The sequence below is a fragment of the Haliaeetus albicilla genome, chromosome 4, assembly GCF_947461875.1.
Source record: "Haliaeetus albicilla chromosome 4, bHalAlb1.1, whole genome shotgun sequence".
Taxonomy (NCBI): Eukaryota; Metazoa; Chordata; class Aves; order Accipitriformes; family Accipitridae; genus Haliaeetus; species Haliaeetus albicilla.
Genome location: NC_091486.1, coordinates 52,238,409 through 52,251,149, shown reverse-complemented (window position 1 = coordinate 52,251,149; position 12,741 = coordinate 52,238,409). Strand labels below are relative to the sequence as shown.

Genomic DNA, 12,741 nt, shown 5'->3' with positions numbered 1-12,741 from the left:
AAAAGAGGCAAGATCACTTCCTAGTAACCTGAAAATTTAAGTTTAATTCAAAATTAATTTACGCTTTGTTAAAAGGCCCATTCTCTTACTACCTTAACTTCCTTTACTGCAGAACCATGATATGATAACTTAAAAGTTACAAAGGTTGTCATCACAGATAATGTCCACATATTTGGAACATTTATCTTTTTGTAAAAGAAAAACGCACAAGTCGTCTTTAAGTTTAACAACTCCTTTAAGCACTTTGCTGCAAGACAACTAGCTAACCTCTGCGAGGTACAGAAGTTTCATGGTCACTCCCCAACTTAGTAATAAGTATTGTAAACACTGTGCTACCTAAAGTTCTTGGTTTTATGAAATTAATTACATTGATGACATCCTGTAGCACTCCATGCACTTCTGGCTCCAACTCTTTGCTGCAATAGCTTGCCTATGAACGATGCAGTGGATGAGTTTCCTGTGCAGTGCTCCCTGCAACCTTCCCCCAGAATCCTTTTTTTTTTTTTTAATTCCAGTCAAATCAGCCTCCCTGTCAGTGAAGACTTCCACAGTTTTTTTCATAACACATTGTTTTTATTAAAGTCATTTACTGTTGAGATTGTATCTTTTCTAGTGCATCTTTCTTTCCTTCAGTGATGCACAAAACCCTACATCTTCACATCTCACTATTGAAACAGAATCTAGCAAATACCATAAGCTGAGACATGTTAGAAACATCTGTACTTTTATTCAACCATATAGCAAATTTCCCACACTGCACAGGCTGTTTTAATACTTGTTTCTTCAAACCTTCAGCAATATCTTCTATGCATCTTCCAACAGTATCTTCTGACAAAGGAATGCGTTTCAGTTTGTCACCATTTTGTTTTCTGTATATTATTCCAGCCATTTTTACCATGACAGGAAGAACAAATGTTTCCCCAATGGTATGCAGCTTTTTGCCTTCTGCTATTAAGTAAGAAGCCTCAAAACTGGCTTCTAAAAATTTAACAAAGTTTAGTGAAGTTTTGTAGAGTACCAAACTGAGTATCACAAGATTTAAAACATCAGTGAAAAGAGGTAGACATTTGTCTTGTTCTGGATACTTAGTTTTTAAACGTCTTGCTAATCACGACGGCTTCATACTATCATTATCTATTACGTCAAAACACAACATACACTTAGGGTGAGGTTCATCATTAAAACTACATATTTGAAATATGTATATATATTGTGTATATATATGTGTATACATCATTTGAAATACATATCTCAAATACCGGTCTTGGTAATTTTGAATCTTTTTGACTGACTTCTTGTCAGATCTGATTAGATAGTCATTATGTTTACCCTGTAGTGTGGCTGATAGTTCATACTTAAGAGTAGGAGAAATGTCAGCTCCACCATTTCCTTGTTGTCTGCTCGTGCTCACATTATTAGCATTACCTTATGAGAGTTATTTTAGTTAAAACTAGATAATTAATCCATAAATCCACTTAACCAGACACACGTAAACTGCAGTACGTCACAATACACTGAAAGCGACCAAAGAGCAAGGGTATCGCTCTCAACCCCTGCAACTTTGTGGAACACCCACTCTTCCCACAGCACACCTTGTCCACCATGTGACACATGACCATATGATATACGGGCTAAGTGATGACACCAGTGTCAAGCCACATATTAAATCAAGTAAAGCTTAATTTCTTATTTTAAAAATCTTATTTTTTTAAAAAGATGCACACCAGGGTGCATCTAGCCCTCTTTGAAGGCCACTGCTTTTGATGATCTATAAATACTGCAACAATGCAACATGAGAGACAAAAGTATTTGTACTGCAAATCAGCAATCCATTTTCCTTATATGTTCATGGAATTTTATCACGAGTGAGTTATAGTTCAAACATTTTGGATCTTGTCAAAACCAGAGAAACACTAAAAAAGCCCACCAGAAAATTCATTTTCTTCAGCTCTTTGGTAGGTTTTCTTTATTCATTAAGCCATCAGCAATTGTTTGCTTTAAGTTAGTTCAAAGAGAACATCTGTTTGTGCAATCAGTCAAATGAACTTAAATTACATGTGGCAATAAGTGGAAACATTCACTCATATGCACAAATAGGATAAATCATAAAACCTGTGAGGATTGAGGGCAGCCAAAACAGCAGATTGGTTGAAACTTAACAACTCAGAATCAGGAATTAGAAAAAGGGTTGTACAGGTATGTATTTAACCGAGACTAGAAGAAAACACTTGTTAGAACTGCAACTAAAAAAAGAACATAATTGTTTTAATTTAAGTAAACCGCAAAAAGCCAATGCAACAGATATCCAAACCAAGAAATAGTTAACAGCAATCACGTCTTAAAATACTCCAACTCAAAACTCCTGAGGTTTTCTTCTTTCCTGCAATAATCTTCCTTTTATTAGCAGTCATGCAGTTCAAATAGCTAAGCACATGCAATGTAATTATTCGCCACGCACTTCTGATCAGGTTACTTTTTATTAGACTGCCATGAAGCTGAGGGTTAGGAAACTGAAGTTAGTACAGCTGCCTCTGTCTTGGTGATAAGAAGAGGAAAACTTAAAAATAATTGATACTACTCCTTGGTATCTTAAAAGGACTGAGTCTTCTTTCACTACAGGTTACCTCCTTCCTCAATCATTATTCTGAGATTCCATTCACCCACCAAACAATGCTACTCGGCTAAGAGAGTGGCATAGGCTATCATTAAGAAAACAAAACACATAATTACAAATCTTAGCCAAACCAATTTAGTATTTTTTCATTTTTCTGCATTCAGTTCTAGGGAGTTCTGCTGCAGACCATGGCTTTGGCAAGGTGCAACAGGAAAATAAGCGAGCACCTGTGCAGTTGTATAATTGTATAGTAGTTGTTCTCAACCTACTAGGTCAACAGCTCGGCCCACCATGAGTTACAGATACACCACATGCCTGTTAAATCATAAACAGACACATACATTCCAAAAGGAAGCAAAAAAAAGTAGCAAAGGCACTCAGTGTCAAGTATCACCATTTCACTACTACTCACAACAACCAGAAGGCTCTAACTTAAGGCTGCAGAGAACTGCCACATTTTACGGCAGAAATAAATATGCAAACCCATCTCGCATCGTGCCAATATTTGAGACCCTGTAGGAAGGGCAAAGAAAAGGTAAGTTTCTCTCACACACAACTGTTTGTGGAGGAATAATGATAAACTGCTTTATATCTGAAGATAACTTAGAACAGTAAGATCTGGCAACGTCCACCTTTCCTGCAGGAACAGCATAAGAAAGAGGCTTTCACAACAAATTGTTTTTACATGATTTCACCAACTCCACATTCCACAAAACCAAAAGTTTACACTATTTTTCCCAGATATAAACCCCTCTCCCATTTTCTTTTTCTGGGCATTTTCCCCACCACAACAGGGAAACAATGTATTTCTGCTAAGTTTTTATTTAATGCCTATTATCTTTGAAAAATGGTGCTCTGAAGTATCAGTCAAGTGGAAGAAACATAAAACCCAATTCAAGTCACCTTTGTTTCATGTTTGGTCATTGTATTTTACATCAACAGGATATTAACAACCAATTTAGTCTAATGCTCCCTTAAATAGAGACAACATCTACCCTCTAATTCTCAAATAGGGTATGTTAGACCATTATTATAATCAATACTGCAATCAGTGACTATCATACAGTTGCCAGGGACAACCACCATAAAGTTAAAATCAATTATCATTACTGGAATTCTTAGCACCTACCTTGCATAAAATACAAAAATCCTAGAAGAGTTAAAAACAGTCTTCTGGTATTACAATTACATTGCTTCTCAGAAACACACTCATTCAAGAGATAAATCACAATTCAAAAGACGCAAATGCCTATGCCATTCTGGAAGCTGACAGCATTAAAAACATCAAAAAGTGATCTTGCCAAGAATTTGAAATGGGAGAATTTTGAGGGGTACAGCATTAGGCCTATGAAAGTCTGAAATTAAAACAAGCTTTGCATTCAGCATAGAAGTATGGAATAGTAAAACATTAAAGTTCTACAAAGCTCTCACTTCTGTAGAAGTGAATGCAAGTGTTACTGCAATCAACCCTCATGTTTTAAGGCTCACTTCTCCAAGCTCCCTGCTATATAAGACAGGGTTATGCACCCTAGTATTTAGAAACAAAAAGTAACTCCACAATATGAAATCTGTATAAACAAGTTTCCTCAATGCCCCTTTCTTTGTACCACAATGGACAATAAACCCAAGAAAGCCTAAGTAGTATTTCAGTACAATACCTTCATCATCAATCCACTTGAGGGTAATTGGCTGTTCCTGTTGTAAATTACACATCTCATGCACTTCATCACAAAGTTCATCATAGCTCATTGACGCAACCAAGTTTGTTATCAGGATGTCCCTGCATGAGATGAAAACATAGGCTTTTATCAGAAAATATCTGCATTAGCCTGCATATTCCAACAATTCCATCTATGGACTCTAAGCTCCAAATTCATACTCAGAGAATCAGCATTCCTCATATAAAATGCTCCCACTAATGTAAATTAGTTGCCAAAAGTCCATAGGATTACATCCCACAGTGTTTAACTTTTGTAAAATACTTTTAGTATGGAGGAATTAACTGTGTTAATGATCTATCTTTAACACGTGTTCACTTATTACAACTATCAGCATTTCAAGTGTTGTAAAAACCATATGATTTTTTAAGAATTAAATTTTATCCAGGTACTTCTTCCATCAGGAGATAAGTAAATTCTCAGTTATTGTAAAATCCTTTTAAAATGCAGGTCTTTCCTCACATCCACTATATTGTTAGAGAGAAAGCTTTGAATAGGTGAATTCTCAAAAGGTATCATTACAAGAAAACTCAGATAAAATCTTACTCAAATTCTGCATCTTGTGCTCTAGCTTTATAGTGTTTTCAGAACATGAACCCAATACTGAACTCCACTAACGCAGACCATACAGTATGTTCAGGCATTTGTGAGAATAACTCTTGATATAATGAAAGCCCACACAGTACTGCCAAAGCAGGATAAAGATTAAAAAAAAATTATGCAAAACAAAAATCGGAGGATACAAACTAGATTTTCTCCTGTTTTCTAAATATTTTTCAAATGACAGCCTCAAGGAAACTAACTGATTAAACAAGTGCAGGAAGAAAGAGGAGATGTAGTCAAGTCATCTCAGTGCTTTCAAAACCTTCTATGAGATAATTAGGAAACAGTCTTGTAGTTAATGGCCACTGGCATATGTAATTCTTTCCCCTCTTAGATTAATACAGCAAATATATCAGAAGTTTCCCAACATGACTGAGATAGTTTTCCTATTTTCATACTGTGTGGCAAGTCATTTTAGAAAACCTGTTATATTACATATTTTGCTTGCTTATGCCTTTCAGCCAGAAGCCAAAAGGTACTACACTGAACTAAGAACCTTAAATTCTACAACTTACATTTTAAATGATATGCACTAATAACTTTGCATTTTGCCTTTGCTGACAAAAATTACAGTAAGCAAAGCTCTAAAACAATAATTTTAAAGATGTGTACTGAGTTTCAAATTCAGATTAAAAGCACTGCTACCTTTTCAAGTGTACCTTTAATCTACAATTTGTAAAGTTCTCAAAGAACAGCAGCTTAGTAATTCTTCATAACAACAATGGAAAAAGAAATACGTACGTTAACTGACAACTTGTAAAACCATATTATTGTACAATACTGAGAGCTGTCAGGTGAGGTTGAGTTTAAGAACAGCTCCCTGTCAAAAAAGTCATATTTTATGCACTTCTGAAAATAAGTGACCAAACCAGTTCTCAAAGTAGTATTTGAGGTCTGGTGCAATGCCTTGCACCAAGACAAAGTCACTAACAAATGCAGCTTATTACTTAATGCACTGCCACTGCAAGTTTTCATGAAATCAGGTAGCTATAGATCTGTGGTAACACTGGACAATGATGCTTTTACAAGTATCTAAATAATATTCAAAAACTGAGACTACACAGGAAGACGATACTCTACTATGCACACTGCAAACTCCAACTAAAGCTGACAAATACTAATCAGCCTTAAATTGTTAAAATTCTAAGAGATGGCACTGCCATTCTACAGGTAAATTAATAAACTTCATATTGGACAAAATACAGCTGAAGTATGCTAAACAGCACCTACTGCAGATACAAACATTAATGATATAATTATTATAAAATTATTATTATCTCAGTGAAGTCCATGTTCCTTTGAGATTTACTATGTTTAATTTTAATGTCTGTATAGCCACATTAGGCAATCAGCACACAGATAAGTGAAAATCATTCACTGTTTAACACTAAAGAATCCCACAGGACTCTTTTGTCAGGTATCTGAAATGGGACACTACAAAGTAACATGAAGAACTAATGACCAGTAAGTGATGTATGAGCAGCTACAGCAAGAGAATCATTCATATTGATAGATTAAACGTGTCACCATTTAGAACCAAGGTAACATACAGCAAACAATACTGCAAAACTGCTCCATTTAAATGAAGTGATTTCAAGTAACCACGTATAAACCAGATAAACTAAGTAACTGAAATAATGAAATGAAAATTACACGAGTTTACTTTCTTTTGCAATCTACTTATGCAGTCATTTATACTGTGCTATGTTAGGAACTCTGTCACACCCAGAAACACGAATACCTAAGATACTAGGACTCCACAGCAATAGACTCAACATTCACGTGTTTTAAAACTTCCTCATGCTTAGATTTTTAATTGGGATCTCAAAATGATATATTGCACTACCATTTTAGTTCTTCAGCAGCTACCTGAATGAGCTTGTCCTTAAATCTGAAGTTGTCCAGCATCAAAGATTTCTTGCAGTTTGTCAAATTTGTTCAACTTTACTGGAGATACTGAGATAATCAGTTATACAGTCTATAATGCCCAAAATATATAGTTATTAATGAATACAAAATATAATATAATACAATATAATGCCCAGCTCTTAAGAAAATTTGATCAGCAGAACAAAAACAAAATTCACTGAGTTTGGAACTCTTGTTTTGTGAATTGAGATATTAAAAACTTCATAGCTAGTGGAAGTTACTGAATATAGTGTTGCAGGAGAAACTACAGTAGTAGTTTATTGTAAAACATCATAATTACACGTGAATTCTAATAGTGACACAAGTATTATCAACTCCTCCACTTCTGCACAGACAAGTTCTACAGACATACTCCTTCCACTTTATATCAGCACTATCTGCCAGCAAACTATCCCAAATTGTTTATGCTAAGCTCTATTTGTGTTTATAGTGCCTTCCCCTACAGAGCGAAGGCAGCTCTCCTATGGCTGTTTCAGAGAAGCATGCATATTCATGCATCTGAGACAAGTGCAATACACAAGTATTTGAAGTTCAGGTGTTATTTTCAACTTAAGCTTATATATGACATGATTCAGTGGTGTATGATAAAATTATGGAGCAGAAAATAATTATTAGTAATGGCAAATATATGGTATAGATCTTTCACCCTGAGTTCATAAAGCAGTTTACATGCATCTATTAAATAACCAAAACAAAACCATGGTGCAGAAATTACTGAGCAGCAGTAACAATGAACCACAGCATGCAGTCCCATTTACTTTCATGCATGAATTTTTTGTAAAGTAAGTTTTACTTCAAGCAAAGTAGCAAATTTCTGTATTTTGTTAAGACATAAGTTTTGACATGAATTCTCACCACTAAAAGCTTATCTATGTTTTTACTAAGCAAGTTTTCATATGAAAATTTAACCTGGAGATAAATGAACTGTGAATTAACAGATTCTACTAGCCTTTCAATTTACAGGTGGCAAAATGAAGATAATAAAGATCAAATTACTAGGCCTAAGGAAAGAATTAAAAGGCAGCAGCACAGCTAGAAATTGAAGCCAGATAAAGACAGATACATTTTCATACTAATTTATGAGAAAACTGGCATTTACTAAATTAATACCACTGCTCTAGAATTCTAAACTCAGGACCTCAAAGTACTTGGCACTGACCTGGTAGACAAGTTTAACAAGAAAGCATTTTGCTTTCAATGAAATTTGGTGGAGTGACTTTCATAATTACATTACATTTAATTCAAAAAAGCATTTTTCTACACCACAATATAAGAACCACCACAGTAGTAGCAACATTTACTTATTTAGCAGTAAAACATCAGAAGAGATTACTTGGGTCACTTATCAAATGCCTGTAAATTCAGTTTAAATACTACAAATCAAGTCTAACGATTACTTAGGCAAAATATTTAAGTCTTCAAAAGACTTAAACTTACGCCTTGGAGGAAAAGAGCAGGGACCAAAGCAACATTAATTTACAAGGTCCCCACAGTGGCAGCAAACCAATCAGATTAAACATGTCTGAAAAAACAGATTTCATGCTGAAGTAATAAAGTCTTCCTGACTCTGACAACTGACTGAAGTTATTAAGGACCATGACTTTTTTTTTTTTTATTAGTTTTAAATCAGAGCTGCAAAAATAAGCATTGTGAAGATAACTACAGCAGCTGTGTTAACATCTCATTGTCCTTCAAGCTGCATTAGTCAAATTACTGGGAGGAGATCAGTGGAATCAGCTATCAAAAATTAAAGGGCAAACTATACAAGACTTTTAATATTTATTCACAACAGGAAAACAAAGATTGTGGGTTTGATTTATTTATTTTAATTACTTAAAACCAAGTCTTCAAGGACCTTGCATAGGTTCATCTAAATTTACTGACAACTTGCGATCTAAGCAAAATGCCCTCATTTCTCATGCTTACCTAAATAATTCCAACAACAATTCCTCCTAAAATTTCTATAAGACAAACAAAAAAGGACAAAACCAATGGCATCCACTTATTTCAAGACTTACATATCTATCCACATAAACACCTCCTCTAATTTTCCAAGACAAAGTGCTGTAAGTTAAAATAGTATCTAAAAAGCCACACTAGAAAAAAGACCTAGCATTACATGTTTTGTCCCAAGGAGCACAGTCACAAATTGACATCTGTAAGTGGAAACCTGCACTTCATAATCTCATGCTAATTTCAGCAGTAACTTGTAGAGTTCATTTGTAGGATTTTTCATATCTTTATTCTAAGGTAGATATGATAAAATGTAATAACTGCATCTGGATGCAAGAGATGGATCCATACCCATCTGTGACCACAAACACTTGTAACAAAACAGAAATCAATAACCCATCAACCCAGAATAACTCTATGCCAGTTTTGCACATTTTCTCCCCTTTTGAGAGAAGAATAAACTATCAGCTCTCTTCCACAATCAGCATGCTGCAGGAGCCTGGATGGTGTTTTAATAGCCCAGAAGTTTACCTACCTGATCTGACACTAATTACAAATCCACCAACGCCCTGGTTACTCTATCACTAGGTCAGACTATGAACTCGTGCTCAATACGCTTCAAAATTAGACAGGACACAACTTAGAGGAGAAAACATGCTGACTTACCCACTATAGTGTGTTTTTACTCTGATGAAATCTTTGTTCAAATCAATTTTTGTGCCCATTCTGCTAGGCATGGTCTGTATTTAGCAGTCTAAGTGAAGTTGGAAATATACAGAAATAAATTCTCTCAAGACAGATAGCTTGTTTAATTCTTAAGTGAACAGCTTCACATGTGAAATATGTGTTTCTCCTCCAGATGATTTTCAATCCAGCTGCATAGAAGGAAAACCAGAATACAGATGAATATACACACACTCTACTAAACAAGTTGTGTCAAACTTCATAAATACAAATAGCTTTACATAGAAGAGCAAGAAATCAAAAGGAAAACATACACAATCATTGACCTGCACAGAAATTAAATGAGGTCATTTAAAAACACCCTGTACTTCTGTAAAGCTAAGTTGTATCTCAAGCTTTTAAGGATTTTTTTTTTTTTTTTTAATAAAACATCCAGTAGTTCCCTCTTGGCCAATAACACACCAAAGTAGTCTTTACTTATTCATCAACACAGCTTCTGGCTCTTTTCTTTCAAGGAGTATTTTAATTCAAAATAGGTTTTATATACATGTAAGACTGCTATCAATTACTGTTCATTGCAAATTTACCCAAGAAAAGCAGAAGAGCAACTCCAAAGGGCAACTGAAGTTATCTTTACGATTGGAGACAGACAAACATCCCGTTTATTCAAAGTCACCACCATCTTCTCTTATACATACATCCAGACAGCTCGCTAACCCCGCCGTCTGGGGAGCAGGGCCACAGGTACCAGGGACAGACCCCAAAATTCGGCCTCCCGACCCCTCTTCTCCTGTGGGGTCAGCAGGAACACGCAGACCCTTCCTGACCGACCCGCCCCCCCCCCCCCCGCAGCGCCCGCCGGAGACACGGGCTGCGCCCAACGCGGGTGAGGAGCGATCGTGAGGTGACATTGTCACTCAGGACCGGGTCGCGCTCCGCGCCGGGACGGCGTGGGGCTGGGGGGAGCGGGGTCTCCCCGGCCTCCCCCCCCAACGCCTTCGGGACTGCCCCTTCCTCCTACCTTCTCCCACCGAGGGAGGTCCCGTCCCAGAAAGCTGGGACCCCACGGCTCCCGCTTCCCTCCCGCTCCTCGAACCCGCCGAAAGCGAGCGATTCTCTCCGCCCGGCGCCCGCGCCCCGGCGGTGCTCGGCTACACCTCCACGGCCTGAAGTTGCTCAAAGTCCCGCGAGGAAGTTTAGGATCGGACTTGCACTCCCACCGCCCTCCCTGCCGCCGGGTCCCCGGAGAAAAACGGCGGCGGGGAGCGGCGGGAGAAGCCGCCGACTCCCCCCCCTCAGCCACCGACCCGCCGCCCCGCCTCAGCACCCCGCTGCCGCCGGCTCTACCGGCAACGGCGCCACCGCGCCGAACATGGCGGACTAAGAAGGTTAGCGCCCGCAGCCAATAAGGACACCTCCTACGCTACCTGCCAGCCAATAGCAAGCTCCGACTCACCTGGAGCCAATCCCCAAAAGGATCCCGCCCACCCACGACCAATCATAGGCCGGCAACCGTTACCTGGGGAGTAGGAGCGTCTCAACCAATCATGAAGCGAGCGAGGGAAGCGGTAGGAGAACACCTGCAGCCAATCGGAGGAAGAAGCGCCAAGCGCGCCGCTCCTGTCAGGGCGGCGGCGGCTGTGGTGGCAGGTGCGGACGGCAGGGACAGGCGGGCCGCCCTTCCTCCTCCTCCTCCTCCTCCTCCTCCTCCTCCTCCTCGTTCTCCCGCTACCCGCCTTGGCTCTGCCGGAGCGTTTCGGTACCTTGCCGTACCTGTATAGCTCCTCCGCTCTCTCCGAGACGCGCTAGCGCTGTGAGGGAAGAAGGCCCCAGGCCTTGTGAGGAGAGGCGGCTGCCGGCGTTCCCGCGCTGTGTGTGTGTGGAGAAGGAGGGGGGGGGCAGCGAGCTTGCGCCTCCACCCGTCTCGGAGCCCTCTGGAGAGGTACTGAGTGACTCCGTCCCGGCTGCCCGCAGGCCTGTGGTTTCCCGATGCGGCCCCGCCGGGGCTAGTTTGGGTGGCAGCGGCGGTTTCCCCCGTGGGGCTCCTCTACCAGCGGTGCCCCGAGCCGGGCGGGCGGCAGGGGGCGCGGGGCCGCCTCAGGGCTGGGCCGGGGCGGTGCTGGGGCGCGGGGCGGAGCGGAGGCCGGGGAGTCCCGAGGGGTGGCCTGCGGGAGGAGGAGGAGGGAGGGGGGATGTCTTTGCTGTGGTCGTCTGCAGGCACAGCGCTCGCTTTCTGTCTCTCTCAACACAAAAAGAAAGGTCTTTCCCCAAAACAAATACCCCCCGACCCGGCGTCCTGGCCTGGCTGCCGCACCCGAAGCTGTCGGAATTGCTTCCTGGGAAAACTCGCTTCCACCGGAGCGTAATCTCCCATCAGTGCAAATATAGCGTCCAACCTTAAGAGGTTTCATTCAAAACTGTTAAGGCAGGGAAACCGCGGCCGAGACAATAAAGAGGAAATAAAATAAAAAAGATGAACAATATTAGACTTGTGAGTAGCCAGACTAGAGGGGAGAGAGGAGAACAACGGAATATGTTGTAGCAGTGTTGTTGAATTAACCACAATCTCACAAGAGCAAGCCTGTGAAATGGTTAATGCCCTTGGCTTTATAAAGTTGTTTTTTGGTGGTTTGTTTCTTCTTTTTTTTCTGATGATACTTTGAACTTTTGATTTCAAACTGTGAATCAGCTGTGATTGAAGCAAAGGCATCTCCCGTGTAAAGGAGACCGGGGCTTTGCCTGTTCTTCAGATGAAGGCATGGAATAGTTAACTCTCGGAGTCCCCTAGTGGAAATGCAGCTTATACTGGCCAAACAGCTATTTTCCTTGTATATCTTAAGACCATTGTCCAAGCAAAAGGTTTGCTTTGGGGCTTTTGTTGATCTATTTATATCCACTATTGGGCAACAGTAAGCCACCAAATTTGAAAAGCAAACCAAACCAAGGTGTCACAGCTGTTAGACTTTTTTGACTACCTGGAGCTGAGCAGTCATAATCTGTATTTTGAAAATGGCGGGGGGGGGGGGGGTGTCGATCTTTAGTCTTTTGCTATTACCTTGTGTTCACCTACATCAAGTTCTTCTTAGACACCATTTAGCACTTTCACAGTATCTTTATGGGGGTTTGTGGGTGTGTATGTGTTGGTGAGTTTGCATCAGTGTAGCCCCAAGCCACTTCTGGTGTTTCTACAATCTTCCAAAATACAAATAAATAATAGTTAACACTAGTTTAAGTAGTAGT

The 12,741-nt window shown here is 39.7% G+C and overlaps 1 protein-coding gene across 3 annotated transcripts in view; it reads right to left on the bottom strand.

Annotated features, from left to right (window-relative positions):
* Window positions 1-11,574, bottom strand: part of PRKCZ (protein kinase C zeta) — a 71,063-nt gene extending 59,489 nt beyond the window's left edge. Inside the window, exons 1-3 of one of the 3 annotated variants that reach the window (XM_069782746.1) lie at window positions 11,021-11,574; window positions 9,484-9,692; window positions 4,273-4,394 (exon numbers count right to left, since the gene is read on the bottom strand). In XM_069782746.1, coding sequence (XP_069638847.1) covers window positions 4,273-4,394; window positions 9,484-9,554 — 193 coding nt within the window. In that variant the 5' untranslated portion in view covers window positions 9,555-9,692; window positions 11,021-11,574. Of the gene's footprint in view, window positions 1-3,026; window positions 3,128-4,272; window positions 4,395-9,483; window positions 9,693-10,522; window positions 10,851-11,020 lie in introns of those variants that run through there. The other 2 variants (XM_069782745.1, XM_069782747.1) reach the window with 2 other exon arrangements.
* Between the last annotated feature and the right edge of the window lie 1,167 nt (window positions 11,575-12,741).